Below are 24,281 nucleotides of genomic sequence, written 5' to 3' on the forward strand. Positions count from 1 at the left end.
CAAAGGTACTGTACAGTCTAATAGAACTTACCTCTTGTTGAGTAACCTCACTTGTTCTCAGTGGAGATGTGTCTGGGTTGCTTCTGTAGCAGTGCCAACAGCTTCTTTACCTCACAAGCCTCATCCTGTGGCCCTAATTTGATTTCATCTTTTCTACAATGCCTTCTAAAACATTGTGCAAGACTTACCTACCTGCAAGAATTGCTTCAGCTCACCTAGAATTTTGGCCAATTGACTTTAGCCTGGCCTGGCTCCCTGACTCTTCTTCCCTCTGACATAGTGTTTTGTCTTCCTTCCAGGAAGGGGTGAACTTACTTTGCTTTGGGGGTTACCAAAAGTACTTACCTGCTTCAGAATATTTGTGTGAACTCTTGTTGTGCTCTAATAACCTTTTTCTTTGACATACTCATTAGTATTGCACTTAATGCAACAGAGATATATTAATGTCCACAGTGTCCTAGTTATTGAAGTCACCCGAGGATGTAGGAATTGTCTTTGTGCCATCCCAATTGGATATTAGCGGATTTAGAGAAACTTAAGTGTGTATTTTGGAGTGCATTTGTGTATTACTATTCGATTGCCCCCTTACTCGAGGATTACTCTGTTAAATAATTTGTTTAATCAAGAAACCTTGCGTGTAAGAGTTAATTTGAATACATGCCACTGTGAATCTTTGTGCAACTCCCCTACAGCTCACACTGACCCCCCCACTTGAGATAAGCATGGCTGCTCAACACGCTACCAACCTGTGTAGTACAGACTTCTACCAAAGGTTGGGTTCCTATTGCCAGGAGGTTAAGGTTGTTGTAGTAGTGCACCCAAAGGGTACTGCATACAATCTTGCATAACAAAAACCTAAAGGTGCACTTTAAGAATGACAGTTATTCAAGGTATGTAAACCTATTGGTAAGCTGATACACCCATTGTTGAGAAGAAACAGTACAAACATAATTACTTTAAAGAAGAGTGGGACATTATTCAAATACTTTTTAAAGGCGCAACCAGCAACTTAAAGTAATAACTTTTGTAACACTAACTTATTTTATTTCAGAGATACAATTACAACACTAATCCATTATAAGTACGTTTACACTGTTTATAGTTTAAGACACGCCTCTTTTGAAGTCCTTCCCTAGTCTATAGCTCGAGTTCTCAGAAACAGAAGAGGGACCCTAGTGGTCTAGGAGCCAGCTGTAGGCAGGTCAGGATAGGGTTCAGATGCACGGTCAAATTGAGGGCTCCTAGGTTATCGGAATACGGGCAATGGGGTTTGAGGGACTGTCAAGCCAGATGTTGGAACTCTCCTAATATGGAGAGGGATGGATGCTGAATAAAGGTGACTGATGGGGCATTGCTAAAGAGTCTGCAATGTTCTTGTAGCCAGGGGTGGGGGGGGGGGAGGTTTCTAAGAGTAGGAAGCTGTGGGTGGCGGGGGAGGGGAGGAAAGTTTTATTTTTACTAGCAGTGATTCACATTCGGTGCTGCAGGATAAAATATCCTTGGCTAAAATTGAGAGGTGGAGTTTGTGGAGGATGGCCAACCCTCCTCCTCTGCTAGATCCATTCTGTGTGAGCAGGATGTACCCTCGGTGGGGGTTTGGGGATGGCCTATTGTATTCATTTGTCCTTTTTGGTATGGTGTTTTTTTGCAGCATAAAACATTTCAAGAAACTCTCCTTGCTCTTTTCACACAATTTGTTGCATGGTGTTTGACATTGCAAAACCTCTGGATAATTCTTTTCTGTGTAGTGTGACTTTAGCAAATGGGAAAAAGGTGATATGAGATCATAAGACAAGTCTCAGTTGCTTACCTCTGAGCAGATTTCACCTACTCTAGGGCCTTTCCGACCTGTAGCCACATGTTCGGTTGAGCGTCTGCTGCAGGATCAGTATCAGGATGTGGGGTTGTCCCGGAACTTGCCGATGAATGCTCTAAAGTCATGTATTGATGAAGACAGCAGCTATGGAATTTAAGGACCCCAGTGGTAACTTGTATGTAGGGCCTTTAAGTTCTCTCAATAGACCTGAGATCGCCATCAATAAGGCTGATCAAATATGGGTATATATAGTGCTTAAAGGAACTGGTACTCTGCAGCAGATTTTCCCCCCAGTGATATTGTCCGACTCCTCTAGCGCACTTGTGGCCACGTTTTCGGGAGTGCCGACTCCTGTCAAAAGCAAATATTCTCAGTCTTCAACTTGAATGTTTAAGGATGAACATCCTTATTTGTTGAACCAATCAAATATTCTCACTCTGCTCAGAGGTACCCAATTTGAGGGCAGTTTTGTCTCGTGACATGTGGAATTTCTGGATGATTACACAACTGATAAAGTTCTTATTTTGTCTAAAATAGTGCATGATATTATATTAAGCAAATCTGCTCAGTTGATGTTAATGGGATATGATATAACCCTGTTTGGTGACATGGTCTACTGGGGCTTACACGTCGCCGTCCTTGGCTTTGAATTCGGTATGAGAGAAGTCCTTATGGCTTCCCAAAAACAGTGATCCTATGGAAGTTTGTGACTGGACCTGGCTGCCAAGTGCCTTTAAACCACTGCGACTCTCTAAATCATAGGGGAAGAATAATCTTTAGTGACGCAACCCTATTGACGATGGCGACTTGGAACAATAGGGTGTCACTGTAACCTTTACCAATCCGGATATAGGACGAGAGTTCAGAGCCCTTGAATTCCTGAACGATAAAAATCTGCACAGGCAGAGTAAGTGCATATAGTACAATCAACAGTGTAGATGACAGCAAATGGGTCTGACAACAATTCTGCAGTTTATTCCAAGTGCATTGAGGCGCCACCATGCAAGGAGGAGTGGGGGGCGGGGCTGGGGGGGCACAACGAATCTTCAAGACATGGTACATTCAGATTGCGCAAGTGCACAGACAGGAGAGGGGAGGAGTCAGCAAGTGCAGGGGTCTCCAATCTCCCCACACCTGCAAAAAAAGACTCCCTCTGGTGTACCAATGTCCAAAAGGCCCTACTTAACCAAATCACCCACGATTGAAGCTAAAAAAATCCAGCCTACTGGCCACTGCCAAAGCCAACGACCCAGTCAATACACTACCTGAACTGACCCGCCAACGCCCCTTGCCCACCACTCAAACCAAAGCGTTCGAATTTTCCCCGGTCACTACGTCAGAAGTAGAGTCCATCATTAGAAGTATCAAGCAGTCCAAATGCCAAGGAGACATTTGCCCAGCCTCAATCATAACAGGAGCCAAAGAATTTGCCCCCTTTATCGCGTCCTTCATAAATGCCTATTTCGCCTCTTGCACCATTCCCAAAAATCTTTTAAAAAAAAAACCTCAACCCCAACATTCCCACCAAGTTCAGACCAATCACCACTGTGCCCTTCCTCCTAAAAATCTAAGATAAGGCAGCATACATCCAGAGCCAGAATCCAGTCTCGAGACCAACAACCTCCTAAGCCTCAGACAATCTGGATTCCGTCCTAGACACAGGACAAAAACTGCCCTCCTGGATCTGAAAATCCAAATGGACGAGGCTAGGGACAATGGAAAACCTGCGCTACTCCTTTTCGACTTCGACCACAATATCTTAACCAAACACAGAAGAACTAGGCCTAGTGAAGAACCTATCCTGACTCCCTAAATCAACCCTTATAAAAGAAGGCCATACAGATCTGTAACATATCCACTTTTCATATCCACTTTTTTTTTAATTTTATCGGTTTATCACAAACCTTTAAAATGTTTACAAACAGAAACACAAAACATAACACATAATAACGTCATCCTTTAGGAATACCCCTCCCATATTCTCTATCAAACAGTCCGGTGACAATGCATTCAGGCAATTTTCGATTAACATTAGGAAACGAGTCAGTGGTAATATCAATTTAATGTCCAAACCTTGAAACATATTGGCCCACCAATTGTCGGCACAAAAGGAGGGGTACTTTAGGCCCCAAGTGGATTGTCCTTTCTGATCGAAGAGCCGTGCAGAATAGCACCAAATGTTTAAGGGTTTCCTTATCCTTAGTGCATAGTCTACACATTAGATTTGAGACTTTATTGTTTTTCCATGAAGCCAACCGATCTTTAGTTTTAAATACGTTTAAACGCAGCATCATGAACACTCTTCGAGCCTGAGAATCTGGAAACAACTCAATGTAGCGTTGAGGAGCGTTAAATGCCCGTATTTCGAGCGGCGCGTCCCTCATCATTTTAGCTCCAGCTCGTTGTGAGCAAGTTTGATCCCAATCCACACGACAGATTTTTAGTTTGGCAGCGTTCGGGTCATTAGGCAGCATGTCCAGACTAATTCCATATTCACACAAGATCTCTTCACATCTTTTAGACCAAAGTGACACCATGCTATTATTTGTTGGCGTCAGATCGTAAAAGATGTCAAATTGTGGTATGTGCTCGCGCTGGCGAGTTTTCCGAAACAAACTCACCAGAGACCAGCATACCATAGCATGAAGCGAAATGAGCAACAATTCATATCTCACACATGTCAGAATTCCCCTTGGGAGAGACAGGACCATAGACCAGAAACAATGCTCCAGCGATGACCATGTTTCGTGACTGCAACCCAAAGCGTTTTCAGCACCATATAGTAAAACTGGGATTACTTTTTGCTGGTAAAAAGCTAGCACTGGCTTTAGTGAAAATTTCCCAAATTTCTTATGCATGACGACAGCTTGACTTGCCAGTTGCTTGCAATTCCTTTTCTTTTCAGCAATCCATGGACCATCATTGATTGATTGATGAATTTATTAACATGCCGAGGTATTTTACGCTCTGGGCTATCTGAATGGCCCCCTGACCCAGGTGCCATCTTAGATGACTCAATTTTTTTCGGCCTTCATTATTCAAGTTCTATAACACCAGAATTTCAAAATGTTTGCGTTTATCACGAATTGGTTAGATGCGACATATTGGGCAACCACATTCAGCTTCCTCTGAAGGCCGACAGGTGTCAGGTCCATCAGGACCAAATCGTCGGCGTATAACAACCAGTTTAGATGGTATTTAGCTACTTTTGGTGGAAAAGAACTTACCGAGTCGATCGCTAACCCTATATCAGATATGAATAAGCTGAATATTGCGGCAGCTAGGGGACATCCTTGTTTAACCCCTTTATAGGTTTTGATTGGGGCTGTTAGATTTCCAGACCGATTCAGCCGGATTTTTATGGAGGTTTCGGAGTGTAGTTCTCGGATTGCTGCTACTAAGTCAGCTGGACATCCCCAACTTTGTAGTTTTAGCCACAAAAGAGGCCTGTCGATGGTATCGAATGCACATGAGAAGTCAATGAAGGCCAAATATACCTTTGTGTTGGACTTTTATCGCCTCCATCTTCATCAGGTTCAGAAGTAACAGATTTAATAAGCAGCCCACTTGCTTTAAAAAACCAGATTGTCTTTGGTCTACGTGATTAGACTCGATTGCCCATGCCACCAATTTCTGCTGCAACATTGTGGCATACATTTTTCCCAAAGTGTCCAATAATGCCACTGGGCGGTAATTTTTTGGGCATGTTCTGTCCCCTTCTTAAATATAGGGACAATAACAGCAGATTGCGAGGATTTAGGGGTCCTGTGGCACTTACTTATTCTGTCAAATAAAGCTACGCATATGGATGCCCATAGCTCAGGATGTTGTTTGATCGTGAAATTGGTAAAACCATCAGGGCCAGGCGCTCGGGAGTTTTTAGCCTTCTTAATTATTGACACAATCTCCTCTTAGAAACGACAAAGCCCACGGTTTGAAAGGTGTTTCCAATGGGATAATTCCATGATCCTCTGCTTTGTAAAGGACTTCAAAATGGTCTATCCAAGCGGCTTCCGAGACCATACAAGACTGCAATGCCATTTGAGGAGCTTGAAAGTTATAAGTCTCCAGAAGTCCCTCGAATTTTCGTTCCTCAATATGGCTAGCATCTGCTCCGCATCATTTTGCACTAGGGTATTTTTGTGCATCTTCAACCAGTTCTTATATTTTTGTTTCACCACCTTTATTTCCAATTTTCGAGTGGCAACATCGAGGGACTTAGTTCTCCTAAGTGCAGCACGCATCCTTCGTTTTTGGATGAGGATCTCGCGATCGAAGTGATGAGCTCAAACCATGTTAGGGTTTTTTAAGCCTACCTTTACAGTTTTGAATTGTGTCAATAATTGATCGTATTCTAGATCTGCATTCAGTTGACAGTACTGGCTCATCACAACGTTGACTTCACTCTCCTCCAATCTTAAACGGACTCTATTTGATTCGACCTGGAGTTTGTGTGACCACTTTGGGCTGATCCAAGTATCACAAATTTCATGAGTAACATGTCATGATCACCATTTGCTTTTTCACAGATCCTCAGCGATCCTAGGATGAAAAGTTTTGGACACGTACATGTAATCTATGGTAGAGGATGAATCTGCACGATGCCATGTGGGAACAGATGGTATGTCACCACAGGTGCTTCCATTCAACATCTGGAAGTAACGTAGACCCATTTTGATTATCCATGCTTGTGCCAATATGCCTAGATCTGTGTTTGCTTCCTTAATTAGGTCGATGTTTAGGTCACCACAAATAAGTACCTTGGACGAGTCTAATGATTCCACTCTAAGATCAATTAATCCTGTTCTCTGGTCAATAAACTCCATTTTCCTGCCCGTAGATGATTCCAATACAAGTTCAGTATTACAATCCTGTCTTGCGTATGCTCATGTCCACCAACTCTCAATAGCCGTCTCCTGAATATAGGGGGAATGGTTGACGTAATACGCCAACCCGATGCTCTTCTCACCATCGTTAGTAACCCTGACATAGGGCGACCATGCTTCGATTTTATGGCCGGATTTATTGCAATCTCAAAGTCCGAATTTACTGGCATCTCGCTTAACCATGTTTCTTGTAAACACACGATGTGTAGATTGTCTAGCCAAATTGTATTAAACAGGTGTGTAAACCCTCGTGTGTTCCAGGAAGCTAAACAGCAGACCATGGGGGCTTCAGGATCCTGGCATTATTGGCCAATTTTTGTGTTTAAGGCCCCTGCTAGCCAATGCCATTCATAATTTCCAGATGCAGATTTCGAAGTTTGATGATTCTCATTACTGATTTCATTTCTTTTAATTGCGATTCTTATTTGCGCATTTTGGCCATCAGAATTCACTCTACCATCACTCGTTGATGAGTGAGTTATCCTTAACGGGCACTGTGGTTGAATGCGTTTCAGATCACACGTTTGCTTCAAAGCCAAGTGCCCTTGAGAGTTCGTCGCCATGTCTTTTGTTGGAACTGTTGCTACAAGAACACTCGGGGACGCTTCCCTTAGGTCAGAGGTTCCAATGAAAGATGGACGAGGCGCCTCAGGCTCGTTCAATTTGTAAACGTCAAAAGCCCAGTGAAAACAAAGCTACGTTTTCTTCCAAGATGGATGTAATTAATAAGTTGAAGGATAGATGGAGCACCGCCATGTCGTTCGTACCTTCAGCAGGAAACTCCACGATTTTTTATGTCATTTGAAGTTATGGCACGTAGACTTGGTACAAGATGAAGTAGCTTAAGTACAGTTCCTCGATTCAAAATCAAGTTCGCTTCAAAATCAAGTTGTCTATTGATTCTAAGCTCTCAATAATCAGCTTATAAGTGAGACCCTTATTCGGCACTGACTTTGAGACACTTTCCTTTGGAGTTTGTGGGCGTCTATCGTCCACCAACCCTTTCACCTTTCTTCGATTGTCTTCCAGCGCCTCGACCTCAGAACTTCCATTCAACGGCCTACAGGGATGGTTTTCGTTTGTTCTTTTGTTGACTTGATCTGAGATTGACCGTGACCTCCCCGGTCTGGCAGCTTGAGAATTGGCACTGTTTTCTCTTCTCGTCCAGTGTGAGGAACACCAGGCTGGCAACTGGGGGAGGCAGTGAGTTATTACTATCACGTACTTCAATGATTTCGCAGGATCTTTCATCTGACCCGCGTTTTGTAACAGGATTTCTGCAATCGTCTTCAACAATGCATGGTTGCGTTATCGCAGGGAAGTCCAGAATAATTTTTGTCCGTCGGCTGTACAGGTTTCTTCTTACATTGAATAGGCGCCTCACTTTGATGCGATCCTATGTTGTGAGGCAAATCAACGCCTGTTGGTAAGGCAGCTTCCAGCTCTACATATTCTGGCTCATCATAAGTTGACAGATCCAGTAGTTCCGTCGCAACATCCACGGATGGTGTATTACTCTTTATTTGGGTCTGTTTAACCGGTGTTGAGTGTACACTTTTCCCTTGAGTTTTGGCTTGGTTTTTAGTTGGAGCAGGGCCCATAGATGTCTTGATCAAATCAGTAGACACTGCCTGGACCATTTTGATGTTCCGCAGGAATTTCCGAGCTCCATTTAAAGCATTATTTTTCTTTGCTTTTTGGTTCTTTGATTTCTTACAGATCGCAGCAAGTTTCGATTTCGGTGGCAAAAACAGATTTTCCCGAGGCATGGGGTCCTCCTGTGAAAATGGAGAAAACATTAGATTGGCCCACTATGGAAGGAGTTAATCGAACTTCTGCAGTCGGTTCCATTTGAAGACTGACTCCTGAAGTCGAAGCCATTTGAGGGTCGAGGCAGTTTTCTTCTGGAGACTAGTGGCTCTCGCCAGCCTCTGGGTAGGAATCATCACATTCGGGACCCCCCCGGTCGATTGGAAGGGTTGCATCAGGCTCTGGTTACATCGCAGGGTCTCCAGTTGACGGAAATCGCTACAAACTTTTCTTCATTCTTCTCCTTTGTTTCAGCTCCAGTGGTCGACTTGTAAGCAGCTTCCAGAATCAGAGTCTTTATCAGGAATTCCAGCACAACTTCTGCAAACTCTCCCTGAAAGCTTGTTGCCAGTATTATAGAGCATATTAGGCACAATAGATTGCAGTAAGCATAATCATAGAAACCCGAACCTCCGCCTCCTTGGTCTTCCATCTGTTTACAACTGCCCACCTGGAACTCCACAGCTCCCTCACACAAACATTCCAAGTATATGCATCATAACAAAATTCATTTTAGCAGCAACAAAAAACTAAAAAAACCCCCACAAATTTACAGTAATGCATAGGGTTCTTTTTGTTTCTAATAAAAAGAAAGTGGTTATCCTCATGGGTCGAGTGCATTTCTCTTCGGTTGAGCAGGTACATTATTTTTCTTGACGTGCAGGGATAGATTTCCCAAGAATTTGAGTCCTGGACGGTTACTGAGAGGTCTTTAAGTTCAGGTACATGCCCCAGGAGTGGGCTCGAATGAAACAACCGTCCAGGTAGGGGGAAGATGTGAACCTGGTCCCTCTTCAGACAAGGGGTCACCACAACAAAACTGCTTGGTTAAGACTCTCTGAGCACAGGACACAGTCCCAAGGGCAGGCGCTCCAACTGGAAATGGGCTTTCCAACAACAAACCTCAGTTACTTCGTGCTTAGAATGAATCTGGATGTGGAAGTAGGGTTCTAAAGGTCCACCCCATGTGGCAGACCCAAGACTTGAGGCACTGGAAGATCTGGTGCAAGGAAACTAGCTTGAACTTGACTTTGCGCAGGTAAAAGTCCAGTCACCTCAGATCTGAGATGGGAAGCAGGCCCTGGATCTTTGGCATGGGAAAGGAAAGAGCACCAGCCTCTTCCCATCTGCAAAGGCACAAGCATTATCTATTTAGAATGCTTATAAAGCGCATTATGCCCACAGGCCTCAAAGCACTACAAAAAATTGTTTTTAAATACGTACACAGGCAAAAACGAACAGGAGAACAAAGCAGGGGGCTCTACACCGAACCAAAATACACTATAGTTCAAAGTGTCAGCAGCATGACCGGCTCAAACTACGAGCCCAAAGTTGGAAGAACCCCTGGCCCAGGGTATGTATTTACATTGTCTCACATAGCTAGGCAGGGTGTTAACACCACAACCCACCCCACCCCACGAGAATACAGTCTTTTGGAGGTGGCATATTCGTTTTATTAAGCGAAAGCTTCTTCAGTTAACCTGACTACAGTTCAGAGATTCCCCACGACCAACCAGACATGCTTCCCCCAAACACTGCCAAGTGCTCCGGGAGAGCCGGGTGAGGAATCCAAGGCGGTTTATTACCTGAAAAGGTTTGAGGAGGTAAAACCTCTTCACAGCTTCATGGTACAATGTGCAAGAACGCATTGAAAGAACAGTGGGCAATACCCCTATGAGACTAGCTGCGTGGCCCAGGCTTTGAAAGTGACGCACTGCCACCAAGGGACAAAGGCAACACCACTTCTATGCTGCTCTGACACCTGAAGAGAAAATGCTGCTGATCATGCTTGCCGGAAGGCCCCGGATATCTACCACTGTGGGCAAAAGAGGAAATGCCCGAAAGGGAAGGCCATGAAAGGGAGTGGAGGCAGGTTGTTGGGTGGTGGCTTTGAAGGCCTTCAACTTCTCCAGACGCATGCTTTCTGTCCAAAGAGGTTATCACTGTTTGATGCTTTCCAGCGAGGTTTCAGGCCAGGATGCGGTACTGAGACTGTTCTGGTCTCAGTGCTTGATGACCTGACACATTGCTGATCAGGGTGGAGTGGCGGCATTGATCCTGTTGGATCGCTCTGCCGCTTTTCATAGTTGATCACTCCATCCTGAACAGTTGTTTGTCAGCGGCTGCTGTGTCTGGGTCCTTTCTCTCATTGTTCCATTCTTCTCGGACCACTCACAGCTGCTCTCACTCGAGCCTTTTCTTTCTGCCATTTCGGCTTGTGTGTGGGGTCCCTAAAGGTTCTGCCTCATCTCCCACTCTAATATTTACATCCAGCCTCTGCTCGCTCTTATCCACTCCCATGGGTTCAGAGGATACTTGTATTCTTGATCGGCTTGACCTCTCCCACCTCGCCCATGCTACTCAGCTGTAAGCTTGTCTGCTGTGGGGTGCTGGATGAGCGAAAATTGGCTCAAACTGAATGGGGATAAGTTTGAGGTTATGGTTGTGGGTTCTACTACCGTCCTGTCCCCTTGCACCTAGTCTTTTTGGCCTTCTTCCATTGGTTCCTTTCCTGCTGCTGTCCCTGTGATCAAGAATTCGGGTGTAAAGCTGTGTGCTTCTCTTTCTATGTCTTCCCAGATCAGCTCAGTCTGTCAGGCTGGTAATTTCCAGCTGAAGATACTCAGACAGGTTCTGCAGTTTATTCCTTTCCATTTGCGGGCTCCGCTGGTCTCTGCTTTGGTCCCTAATCGGATCAGTTAATGTAGCTCTTTATCTGGCCCAGCCTGACTACCTTTTACGCCGCCTCCAAATTCTTCAAAATTCTGCTGCCCGTCTTGCCACAGGTGCTCCCTATCGGCATCACATCTCCAGTTCTCAATGCTCTGCATTGGCTACCAGTGGCTAAACGGGTTTACTTAAAACCTCTCTGCTTGGTTCATAGGGCCTTTCATGCTGCTGGCCCCGAGTATTTGCAGTTGAAATTCGTCCTTACATCCCGGGCGCGTGCTACGTAATAGGATCGCTTCCTTCTTGCATTCCCTAGGTTTCATCGTTGTAGAATTGGCTGTGCTTCATTTTCAGTTAAAAAATAAAGCTATGTTGTGAGATAACCTACCCCTTGCTCTCCGCTCTAGCCATCCATTTGCAATTCAGAAAGGCTCTGAAAACCCTACTCTTATCCTGCAGGGATACAGAAACAGTCCCCAAGTATGGGGGTTGCCAGGAGGGCAGTGCAGGTGTGACGCGCTGGCGTGTGAGGGACCTGGTCCCGAGATCAGAGGATGTCCAGGTAGCTAGTGCAGTTACAATTACAGCTAGGTCGTCAGCAGAGGAAAGGAGGAGAAAAGGCAAAAGCAAAGAAAGGTTTTGAGGTGCTTCCAGAACCGGAGATGGTTCTCAAATTTGATGGAGGCTGTTCCAGCGGGAGGCACCAGCTGAGGAAAGATCTACCAACAACTTGTTGCTTGGAGAAGCAACTAACTCTGAGGGAGTTGGAGGTGGATGAGCGAAGAGCTCGAGAAGGAAGATATTTAGGAAGAGTTGAAGGTATAGCGGCCCCAAGAGGTGCAGCTGGTAGTGTGACTTCTTAGAGACATCAGATGTGCGGAGAGAAGGAGAGTGCGGAGTCGAAGAGGACCAAGGTTTTTAGCTTTGCAGGTGTGAGCAGGAAAAGGGCCAAAAGGGGCCGGCCAGAGACCTACAGGGAAGAAGGGAGCGGGTGTGCCTATGAGGAGAATCTCAGTCTTACTGGCATTAATGCAGAGGTCATTAGCGGCACACCACTCCTGGATAGCAGACAGTCAGGGATGAGGGAGGGAGATGAGGGAGACTAGGAGGAGGCAGAGGGTAGCCTGAAAATGAGCTGGGTGTCATCCGCATAGCACTGAAAGTTGGGACTGAGAGCGGCGATGCGCAGGGCAATGAGTCCCAGGTATTGGTTGAACAGCCAGGGAGAGCAGTTATACCCCTGGGGGACACCAAAGGTAGAGAAAAAGATAGCAGAGAGGAAGGACCCAAGTTGGACCTGGGAGGGTCGGTCAGAGAGGAAAGAAGTCAGCCAAGCCAGAGCCTGACCAGTGATACCCAGGTTATCACAGAGACTGTTGAGCAGGATGGCATGGTTGACAGTGACAAAGACGGAAGAGAGATCAAGCAAGATGAGGACGCAGGGGGTGTTAGAGTCAAGGTTGGAGAGTAGGCCTTCACAGATTTTCAGGAGAGTAGTTTCCGTGCTTCTGGCAGCTCCGAAGCCAGACTGATGGTCATGAAGACAACCAACAGATTCAGCGTGGAGATTAAGCTGGGAGATGGCCAGTGGTTGCAAATTACTGAATACATAAAATGCAGAGCACTTGGTCAAGTCCATATTTCTCACGATCAATAATGATCACTAAAAAGATAGTAAAATATACCCTTTGCCTATTTTTCCATTCCACCGATCTCATTATTAGTACATTACCCAAATCTCATGGAGTCATATGTGGCAGAGAATCCTGCTCACTTAATGTCTCTTTACCGAAACTCCCTTCCAGTTTATCCTAGGATAGCATTACAAATTAAGTGAATTGTTGAAAAGCTAATTTCCCAGTCTATTTTCTGTAACATCCTCCAAGATTTCAGTCAGCTCAGACTGACCCTTGCCAAGGTGCTAGCCTGAGGCCGAATTCTAATGCTCTACAATTAAAATTAACAGACACCAGTATAAAACTCATCCACAACAAAATGCAGGTCTTTAAAATACACCCATGAAGCCGAACAGAAACAATACGATCCGGTTATACAATTGTAAAATACAATCTAGTCTACCACCAACCTGATTATAGCAGCAAAATCTTATTTGCCAGGAATAACTGGTCTTCACATGGCCTTCACATATGGCATGCCTAGTTATCTATTCCAATGGGTGTTGAAAGAGTTTTAATCTGTGTTTTGCAAAGGTTGCTTTTTGCACAAAATCTTTGTCAAGACTACAAAACAGCATGGGAGAGAATGCTTTTTTGTCACTAACAATGTGCATGTTAGAAAACTCCTCAGCGGCCAACTTGCCCTTTCCATATTACACAAAGTCAAAAGGAGTAGGGTTTGCATAGGGTTGTATGCAATGAAGTGTGTTGGGGAGAATTCTCATTTCTGTGCCAATTCCCTTCAACTTTAGAGCACCCCAGCTCTTTTGTTGGACTTTAGGGCTTTTTAATTTTAACCCGCGAGTGAGCGAGACCTTTTTCTCACACATGTATTTTGACCTGATTAGGATTGTGTTTCCACTGTTATTGGATTCGGACAAACTCCATAGGCATCTGCTTTTTTTGTATGTTGACACACAGCACCTTCAGTGCAGTGTCCTTTAGATTTATCATAAGGTTTAAATACCTTCTCTTGTGTGAACTACAGTTCCCAAGAATAGTAAAGTGAAATTGACTTTACTTACCTTTTCTCTTTGTAGGTCCAGCACACACCATCGTATGTGGAGTGCTGGGGAGGTTACCCAGTAACCCCTTATCCTACATTCTCATGTAACATTTTTATGTTACCCTCCCTACTTTAAATGGCTGGTGGCAGTGGTTTAATTTTCCTACCATTGTGCTTTGCTACCACAGGCTGAACCCTCAGCTGCAGTATAGCACCCATGGGTAGCCATTTTGTCAAAATGGCCCCAAAATATTTTTTCCGCCATTTTCTGTTTGGGGGATGGGGGGAGGGGTAGATTTGAGCCCTTTGTTCGTTTTGCCTTTGGCGGCTTCAGCCCTTTAGCAATCGACTCTTGCTCCAGTGTGTCTGGAAGGACATGACGTGAGGGAGGGTCCCAAAAATCCCCCGTCCATTGTCTCAAGGAATGCCTGAATGCAACCAGTCCGGATTGGCTGGCTGTCCTTTAAGGACAGGCACCCTGCTGTGGGATTGACAGCCTATGCTGTGCATGAATGGGAGAAACCTGCTTAAAAGGCGGGGGTTTTGGGACTAGAAGCCGAGTCGACCACTGGGAGAAATACCCGATGAAGAAACTGAACAAAGCTTGATGCATCCTCTTGGACATTTGAAAAAGGAGTTTCAGCACAACAGCAGGGCTTCACTGGGCAATTCAATTCGACAGAGAAGCACCGGAAGGGGCGACTTCTCCCCTTGAGTTAGTGGGACCAACTAACCGTGAGACGAACTCCAGTGGACCATTCCCCCTGACTGGCGGTTCGTTTTCATTGCTGCAAGAACAGAGTGGCAAGGGTTGAGAAATCCATAGTCTAATGCAACATCTGAAATTTCATCCAGAAGCTCCAGGAGTCTCCCAAGGACCCTTCAGAAGCAGGATGACCATAGCTCGAGTCCCCTCACCAGAGTGCAGGATCCAAGGAGTGAAGGAAGCCCAACCGGTATCCGAGATCTGCAACGGAGCCGTTTGCCAAGAGCTGAAACCGCAAATTGCTGCTGAAATGAAGAGCCCGTAGCTGTCGACAACCTCCCAAGTACCGCGGTAGGAGCCCTCCAGATGTTTTACCTCTTGTCCCCACGACGGAGGCTCAGGAAGACGGGGTCTGCACTGCTGCAGCAAGACAGAATCCAGCTGGACCACTCTTCTTCAAACCAGAGGTACTGTTCAGACTTGGGGTACTTACTGCATTGTCTTTTAGCTGTGCTTTTCTCCGTTGGGCATTGCAGTGGGTTACTTTTAGAGTTGATTCCAACTCTTTTTTCACAGGCTTAACAGCTTGTGACCCTACAAGTGATTTTCTAAAAAAAAATATTTGTGCAATACTTTGATTCTAAAAAAAGTGCCTCAGCTCCATAGACTGTTTCAAATGGACTTTGGCTGTCCTGGCTCCACGAAGACTCTTCTAGCCCATTGCCCGTCTAGATTGCATCAAAATATTTAAGTGTCCTCACATTTACTGAGAACCCGTTTTACATTCTCCTTCCTTAAACCTCTTTCTGCAACCCCAGAATCTGCAAAGTACACACTAGTGTGATATATCAATGCTATTCCTGTCCTTGTGATTGAAATCACCGCAAGATTATCCACTAACTTTTTCAGATTCTAATGAGTAATTTTGAAGTACATTTACACCGTTACATGAATTGCCTTTTTTAAAGAACGCCTATTTAAAAATGGATGGGAATTCAATAAAAATATAACTGAAACCTTGAATGTAAGTGAATTTCATTAGTACAGCTCTACAGCTCACATTTACCCCTCTTGAGATAGGCCCGGCTGCTACCAACTTGTGAAGTACATACCTATACCAAGCAGATAAGTTTTTTGTAGTCTCAGTGTGACTGCACCAATTCTTACCTAAAAAAAGGCTTGATTTAGAGCTTTTTAAGACCGCTTGGGCACATTCTATATTAAAGTCTCCACTAGAAAGTATCCATCGCATGATGAACATTGGCAAAATGGTTGTAATAGTTACACAAAGCTGTTTTAAAAGTTCAGAATGAGAAAACGTTACTCGAGACGACTCCTGAATCAGTATTCAGACGTGCAGAATGTGAAAGGAGCAGGTTAGAAGGGCTATTTCAAATGTTCCTCAACTTGGTGCACTAAAATCTGCATAAACTGTTTGAAAATTGTGTTACCACGTGTCGGGCCCAACGATTGACTTGCGCGAGTTCCCTCGCATTTTCTGCTCATGCTACCTAAAGCCTCTCCCATCCACCATCCTAAGAAAGTCCCCACCGAGGAGCTTACCGACAATGCAAGTCTGTGCAGTCCTCTGGAATTCCCTACAACATGCCCAGGGGCCCTTTTTCAAAGCAGGTAACAACGTTTGGCTAGCTGTATAGCCCACTTGCTAGCGACAGTCTTGTGCGAGTTTGCATGATGCCGCAGCCATTTGGTCTTTTCAGGGAACACATTTCTGTTCCCTGTAGGTCCCCTTAAAGTGCCAACTGTTTGAAAGTCCAGAAGGACTCCCAACTCTGCTTGATTTACCTTGAGAACACGGGTATAGATTGTGGATACAGGGTCATGGCCTCCCAATGACTCTAGCTTAGGAGCTCACAGTAGCTAGTAGCTGCAACCAGCTCTGGCAGGCTCTATGAAAGGGTGCATGTGGCTCACTGCTAATACCACACACTATGCGTTTTCATAGGAAGGTTTTAGTGTAACAACCCTCCCAGATTGGAGGGGGGGGGGGGGGAGTAGTTGTGAAATGCTTGAATAGTGCAATGAAACAGTTTGAAGCCAAATGTCCATTCAGCTCCAAAAAGCTTAATAGGATTTTGGGGGCAGGGGTGCTATAGCTTGAATTGCCAAAATGTATCCCAAAGCAGCCGACATACTTAAACTAGGAAGACTATAAAGGCTCTGCAGTGACATCTGTGCTAAACACCTACTGACCGAGAAGTACTGGTGGGCTCTTTGGAATCCAAAATTCACCAGAGTTAACCAAATTGCCATGGTCTTCCCTTGAGACAGCGGGACCAGCAGGGTTCCTCCTCTGCAGGACTCCTTGCGCCCCTGAAAACCTACTGGCTAGATAGAGACTGATCACGTTGCTATAGTACAGGCTACCCTACAGGACTATAAGTGGGTAGGATCTGCAACAGAGTTCATCCTTGGCTACCAAGTTATCTCCCCATGCCGAGCACCTGGATAGTGTCTCTGGTTCTCGAACGTCTGCCAGGTCCCCAGAGTGCTCCACTCTGCACAATAATGGGGAGGGTGGGCTGTTCGTCTACAGACTTTGCACTTACCACAGCTAGTGCGAAAACAGATCCTCGATTGCCCTTTTTCAATAAATGCAGGGTTTGGTGTTTGACCTCCCGTTTTCTATAGAGGAAGCATTTTTTTTCGAACTGTGACATGCGCGAAACTGCCCGTTTAGGGGAACATTCTTGTTTGTCCAGGCGTGGTCTAATCTAGAACGGGCTACAAAGCTTTCTGCTCCTCTCAGATCTCGCTTCCTAGTACAGGCCAAGGCCCCAAACTTCATTCACATGCTCTATAGGCCCATCCTAATGAACTCTAGCATATTCTAAAGTTCCATACTAATAGCACACCATTAAACCTTGTTCCATATAATCGCTCCAAATGAACTTTGCCTGAACTGTAGAGGATGGCATATGCTGTCACCTGATCTTCTATGGCACTATAAATTATTGGATATTATGATAAGCCCGTGAAAGTAGAACAAACCAGAAACATCAAGCCAACAGTGGAATCCTCTTAAAACCAAACTATAGCAGAAATTGCACAAACGATTACAGAGGTCTCAAAGGAAAGTGGAGGTGCACGCCGAAACTTGAGCAGGGTCAGATCAGTTAAATACAGATGCATGCAATGCAGCATTGCAGAAGCTTTGACATTTAGTACTGTGCATACTGTTACTAACATAAGCCTTAAAACAGTTGGCCTGTGTTGCATCCCAAGGGAACGTCCTGTCGAAACTCCCATCTTTTGAAAAAAGACGGAATCTGGTTTGTAGCAAGCAAGTTTTCTAGTAATGCGAATTATTTGACAAAAAGGGCAGGTCGGCAACAGAACACTACAGAAAAAAAAGTGAACAAGTACCTGTTCTTATTGTTAGTACAATAAATTGAGAAAAGCTAGAAGGCGGTGTCACCAGTGTTGAACACGGACCCCCACACCTCCCAAAATCTGGAAACGATGCACTTGTTCCTCTAACAAAAATTCAACCTAGCCTGAAAATGCAAGTCTGGTTTCCAACAACGCAGAATAACATCTTGCAAGTGTTCACAGCGTGCTTGGGAAAGGTCAACAGGCACGTGCTTTTCTTTGTGACTACTTCATAGAGAACAACTTTCTAACATACTTATTTTTTATGAAAATGTACCGTAAACTGATCTTACCTGGTAGCACGCACTTCCAAAGACCATACGTTTTTCCGACTGCAGTCTGCCATAACCTTAATGTACCATCCTCTGAACCACTGGCATACAACTCTCCATCAGGGCTAAATCTCACACAATGAACAGGGCCAAAATGCCCCTTATAAGATTCTGCAGTACAAGAAAGAAAAAAAAAATACAAAGATATAATATTTACTGTTATTCTAAATGGAGAGGCAATGTGCGAAAGTGTGTATATTACAATTACATACTCCCTTTTCACTAACTGCCACTAAAGCCCTGAATCCATATTAATGCAGATACTTGGACTGTTCGGATGCTAGTGAGGAGCATACAGCTAGAGGCCTGGGTATTTTTTGGTTTTATTTGCATGTATTTCAGTAAAGAAAGGCATTGAGGAAGCCTTGTACACTAGGAGGTTTGGCTGACTAGGCATCCCAAGAATGGGTACCTTACAGTAGCCAATTTGATAGAGGAACAGATACGGTTTAGAACGGATACGTTGGGACAGCAAGAGGGGAGGACGAACATACAGTCATTACAGACAAACATTAGGAAGGAAATGCGGTGGCCTCACAAATACTCCACTATTTCGCATATTACCCATGCTAGGAAAGTGACATGATCAAAATAAAGCCTGTGGTTACCAGAGTGGGTCTATGTACCATTAGCAAAGCAAATTTCAGAGTGGTACATTTAACAGCAACCAAAATACTGAAAAGTGTCACCGCGCCCCCAAACCCCCCGTTTTTCAAACCTTAAAACCTCACCCAACCCCATCCCTCCACCCCCCCACCCTATACATATTTAATATTTTCGGTATTTTGAATGCAGTGTACATTGACTGGGTACCACCACAGTGTTACAGCTATCGGTCATGATTTGCAGGTGCAACAATTGAAACGTTGCTCTAGGCAAGGTTTGGGATTCCAATTCCTAAGGCGGGACAGAAAGCATTTACAATTAAGCTTAAACTAAAGTATCCAACCGCATAACAAAGCCTCCAAAGTGTCATTGGTGGAATATGTAGATGTGGATTTCTAGCATTTTCATCAAGAAGGGACAAGGAACATGCCTTAATGAACATGCTCATGTCGTTGTAAAGTCTACGAGTGAAGAAACAACAAGACTAAATATAGGGAAATTGTTTCTATATACAATACTGCCACCTGGTGGCCTCGGCTCACACCCACAAAAGTTGCTAGCTTTACAAAACAGAAGTAAGGTTAATTTGGTTTTTCAGACAGGTTTTCCATTTCTAAAAAACTGCAACTATTGTTGATATTTCTCCCATCGATTCATGGGCATAGGATTAGTCAAGGGAATAGGATCTAAATTCAATGCAGATTGAAGTCTAAATTAACTAACTGAACCAGAGATAAACCGCCAGCATTTTAAACAGTTATGAAACATTGCTTTGCAAAAACGAAAACGGACCTTTAAATGCTAGTTTTAAAGCACAAAGCACACAAATGAATAGTAAAAGTGAAGATTATCGAAACAGACTACAAAACACATCTCTCGTTTGTTAATGAGCTGATGCCAGAGGAAGCCTTTTTCCTGTGGTATGAGCCGGCCGACAATTATCGCACATCTAAATTAAAAAAAAAAATAAAAACTGGTGTACAACTCAACTGAACTATATCCGAGTAATCACATGGAAACTCACGCGAGTCTCGTAAAATAGAAGCTAGGACACTCAAGCTACATCTGCGCAGGAACCAGACGAGCCAAATGAGAACTCTGGAACATGATGGATCAGACCATCCTTACGATGTATATTGGCATGATAAAACCCCTACCTTCTTACAAAGGGCTAAAGATTCCCTCATACCTTAAAAGATTGCCACTCTTATGTCAACACCCTTTTTGTTTAAATTGTACTTGGTTGAAACCTTCAACCGTTTACAAATATTTCACCATTTCATAAATACTAAAGTGCAGATCATGCTTTATCAAATCAAGCAATAAGAAAACTTCGCATCCAATACCATACAACGTAAAGAAAAAAAAAAAGATGCAATGTAATACTCCACATTTAAAAGACGTGTAGGATTGACATAATACATAAAATAAAAACAATTATTCCACATCACCCAATAGTTAATTTGAATCCAAAAGCTTCGGTTTTTTTTAAAATCAGAAAATGGCTCATGCAACAGAAGTGGGAAATCCGTCTAGCAAACTTTTCCAAAAGCTCTCACCGTCTACGTACTCCGGTTTGCTAACCAGTTTACCAAAGTATATTAACAAGTGCTTTAATGTTTCCACATCACAACAGTACCTACAAGCAGCTCGGTCGGGGGATCCTCTTTCTCCTTAATAGAAATCGATTCTGGACAAAGGATCAGGAAAAATACTCAAATACTGGGCCAATTGACCTAATGTTATGTAGTCAAATGCAGGATAGAGTGGAAGGCATGATGAGAATCCAATGTTGACATCCAATCGAGATTATAAAGAGCATGTTTAACACGACTAGGAATGTGCGCTAGGTCCTTAGCTACCAGACCGGCCTCCAGAAGGATATTAGTACACTTCTGTACAAAAGGAGCCAATGAATGATCCCTTGGCGTTGCAAGTACTGTAGCAAGTTCAGCATATAAAGAACGAGCATGGGGTTCCAAAAACTTGCGATATAGCAAAATATAATGCTATTTGGCCCTTATCGAAATGGATTTTAAACCTAAATTGTAACGTATTGGAATAAAGATGGCAATTGAAGGCCTCTCGGTCATATTAAGGCCTTGCACCTATCTACAAATCTCAAAAAATGCACAATCTCAATCCCATAGATTTTAGGAACAACTTTCCCCTCAAACATTTTAATAACTGGTATAGCTGAAAATCGAACCTACAGCTGATCCTGATCATTTATCCAGCCAAAGTTAGATTTATGCTTCAAAAAAATCAGTTATGTTCGATTTATTGGGTTTATTTAAAATGGGAAACCCCAGATAAACCAAGCTATTAACCTTCTGCAAAGGAGTCTTATTCAAAACCTAGTTAAAAGACCTCAGCAATCTGCTCCCGGCAACAGTGCCGGTTGGCTCCACATACTCTGTACTAGTCCCATAGTATCTGACAGCACTGAGAAAAGCAGCATTCTTTAGCCAGCGTCCGCTTGACAGATGCTTCGCCTATTTAAACTTCCCGCGGCTTCAGTCCAAACACTAGAGCGCAGCATGTGCTCTTGACTTCCAGTGATCCTCAATAATCGGTGCATGTTTCTCGTCCCAATATCACCAGGCTTACGGTAATCGGTTTCTGATAACTTTTATTCAAAGTCTGGAAAGGTATGTGTCCCCAATGGTTTTAAAAGGCAAGTCCGTTTTTAATGACTTGTATATAGAGTTTGGTAAGGTGTTTTCAGGATACTTCCTAGGTGGGTTAGAGGAGGTTTGACAATATGCCATCAAGGAATGGGGAATGGCATGGGATACCATGTCTAGTCCCATGACAGGACACCCACCCGAGGGCTACCCACCCTCTCCCTCCCCATCCAGGTGATCATCCCTCATTTAGCTGCCAGGGTCCAGATCAGATAGCGGCTGCCATTCCCTGTCCACTTGGGAAGAGGTCACAGCTGGAAAAGGAGTGATGACACCATCAGATTCATCACATAGGCAACATGGAGAGGAAATGGTGGACTAGGACATGTGCAACAAGATCAGTCACCTGGGCTTGTCTAGCAGGGATGGGAACACCACTCAGCCTGGGTGAGAGGACTACCAGGGTGTAAGCCAGTTACACCCCCAGATGGGGCTGGTGGCAGCACCTTTCAAACACTACTTGAGTGGCATACAGACAGGGCCAGGTCAAGGGAAGCAACAGAATGAGCCAGAGCTCCTAATGTGAATGCTGCAGACACTACACCATGCCAGCCTGCCGATAATGAAACTGATGTGGCTTCCCTAAACCACAAGGGACATAAAACACTCCACCAAATACACATTGGGCTTACCTTAGGGGTAGCCAGGTCAGAACCCCCGAACACGTACTTGGACGCACTACAACACAAACTGCCATTGTAGTTCCATGGCAGCCAAGCACAGAAAGAGTGTGAGGCTTAAAGCATTATGAGAACATTGTATGCAACTCCTTCCTGGCATGGAAAAAAAAAAGGACCAGATGGCCAGGGACTGCAGACCAACCAGAGGATAGGAGGGGGTTAAAATAAACTAAAAGGAAGTTATAGGTTGTTTGGAGGCGGTCAATGGAGGAGGCAGACCAAGAGCCAGCAGGAGGAAAATGGTGGAGTGTAGTGGGGAGGTGAATTTTGGAGCAGGAGAAGTAGTGGCAGTGTGTTGCGAGTGCGTGAAATGCTAACTAGAGCAATTAAGAGAGGAGGGAATGTGATGGTGAAAGAGGGCCTCTGAAAAGGTGGGTTGAAGCAGTAACCAAGGGTGGAGGAAAGGCTTAGGAGACACATTGGAGGAACAGAAGAGGAAGACACAGGGAGTGAAGGAGGCGGGTGGAGTTGGAGAGTAGTAAGAGGTTAGAGGAAGGAGTATGACAGTGTAATAGGAAGACCACCTAATTGGCCAGTGTAAGAAGTACAAACCAGTATCCCTTCCTAGTCAACTAACAATTGTACAGGGTCAGTCTAGGAAGTATCCGATGGAGGTTAGACAGATCAGGCATTTGGCCTTTAAGTTTTGTCGTAATCAGAATTTATACAGTAGAGGTCAATAGTCTGTACATACTAACTTGGGGGAAGAGGGACGTCCCAGCTAGGGAGACTTGGTGCTTTCTAGACGTGGAGGGGGATAGCCTTAGAGCACTGACATTCATTAAAAACATTTGAACCGTTTGAGACTCTGTATTCCTTGAGCCATCTCTGGCACAGGAAACATGACTTAATTTCCCATTGCATCTTTTAAGAACAGTTTACTGTTGAAAACTATGCCAATCTTCTGACGAATGCATTATGCTGCAAATGCAGATTCTGTTCAGTCCTTAAAGGATAGTTCCGGGACTTTTTTTTTATTGTCCCTACGGTTCGGCCATGTGTTTTTAAGCATAACTCGGTAGATCGTAGAAAACTTTCCTATGGACCTTACCCGACTTTTCGTCCATTAACGCACTCGAAATCAGCCGCCATTTTCTGATAATCCTATCATTTCCCCCCATCGCCCTGGCTCACTTGCTTTTGCGGCACTAAATCAAATCCCCCGCCCCTGAAACAGACTATCAAAACATTCATATTCCCCGCCTCTATCCGTGACGTGACTGTGCTGCGTAGGCAAACGCGCCCAGGCGTCTTCTATGCGACTCCACACAGAACCCGGAAACCAACACAGATCAGCTCACAACACAGCGCGCCACAATTCGCAATATGAAACTGTACTTTTAAATCAAACCGCAAGATTGTAAATTTGGTAAAGTACATTTATTTGACATCAAATGTTTAGAGAATATTCAGCGATTTGCATTTTTATTTGCTCAGGTTCCAAAAAGTTCGTTTTGAGGCACGCGATGTTCCTTTGCTGTACACAGGGTCTTAGATCATCTCACAATACAGCGCCACAATTCGGAATATGAAACTGGTTTAAAAGCAAACTGCAAGATTGTACATTTGGCAAAGTACATTTATTGGACATCAAATGTTTAGAGAATATTCAGCGATTTTCATTTTTCTTTGCTCTCGATCCAAAATAGTTCGTCTTGAGGCAAGCGATGTTCGTGTGCAGTACACAGGGTGTTGGTTTACGATAACATAAGCTCTTCGGTCGCACTGATAATCGCATGGCTGTTCCAACAACGAGGCACTAGGCCACCACAACGGTCTGTATGTTGCATCTAGCCGTTAGTACCGCGTAAGGGCATACTTGTACTTGGCGATCGTCCCATAAAATGGTCAGGGTGGTAACGTTGTTCACGCGGAGAAGCAACTGGCGGTTATAAAAGCCATCCGCCGGTGTCTGGTACTCGTGACACAGACAATAATGGGTGAAGTACCTGTTTGAAAAACATAAAAAATGAAATTAGTCTCACCATCAGATCTTTATTAAAATTATTCATTT

General features: G+C 44.3%; 1 protein-coding gene across 1 annotated transcript in view; it reads right to left on the reverse strand.

Moving 5' to 3' along the window:
- Positions 1 to 24,281, reverse strand: part of STRAP (serine/threonine kinase receptor associated protein) — a 177,370-nt gene that overhangs the window by 51,738 nt on the left and 101,351 nt on the right. The window contains exon 8 of the mRNA XM_069628378.1: positions 18,256 to 18,405. Within this exon, the coding sequence (XP_069484479.1) occupies positions 18,256 to 18,405 (150 nt within the window). The remainder of the gene's footprint in view (positions 1 to 18,255; positions 18,406 to 24,281) is intronic.

This window comes from Ambystoma mexicanum, chromosome 12 (genome assembly GCF_040938575.1).
Source record: "Ambystoma mexicanum isolate Mex_15411 chromosome 12, UKY_AmexF1_1, whole genome shotgun sequence".
Classification (NCBI taxonomy): domain Eukaryota; kingdom Metazoa; phylum Chordata; class Amphibia; order Caudata; family Ambystomatidae; genus Ambystoma; species Ambystoma mexicanum.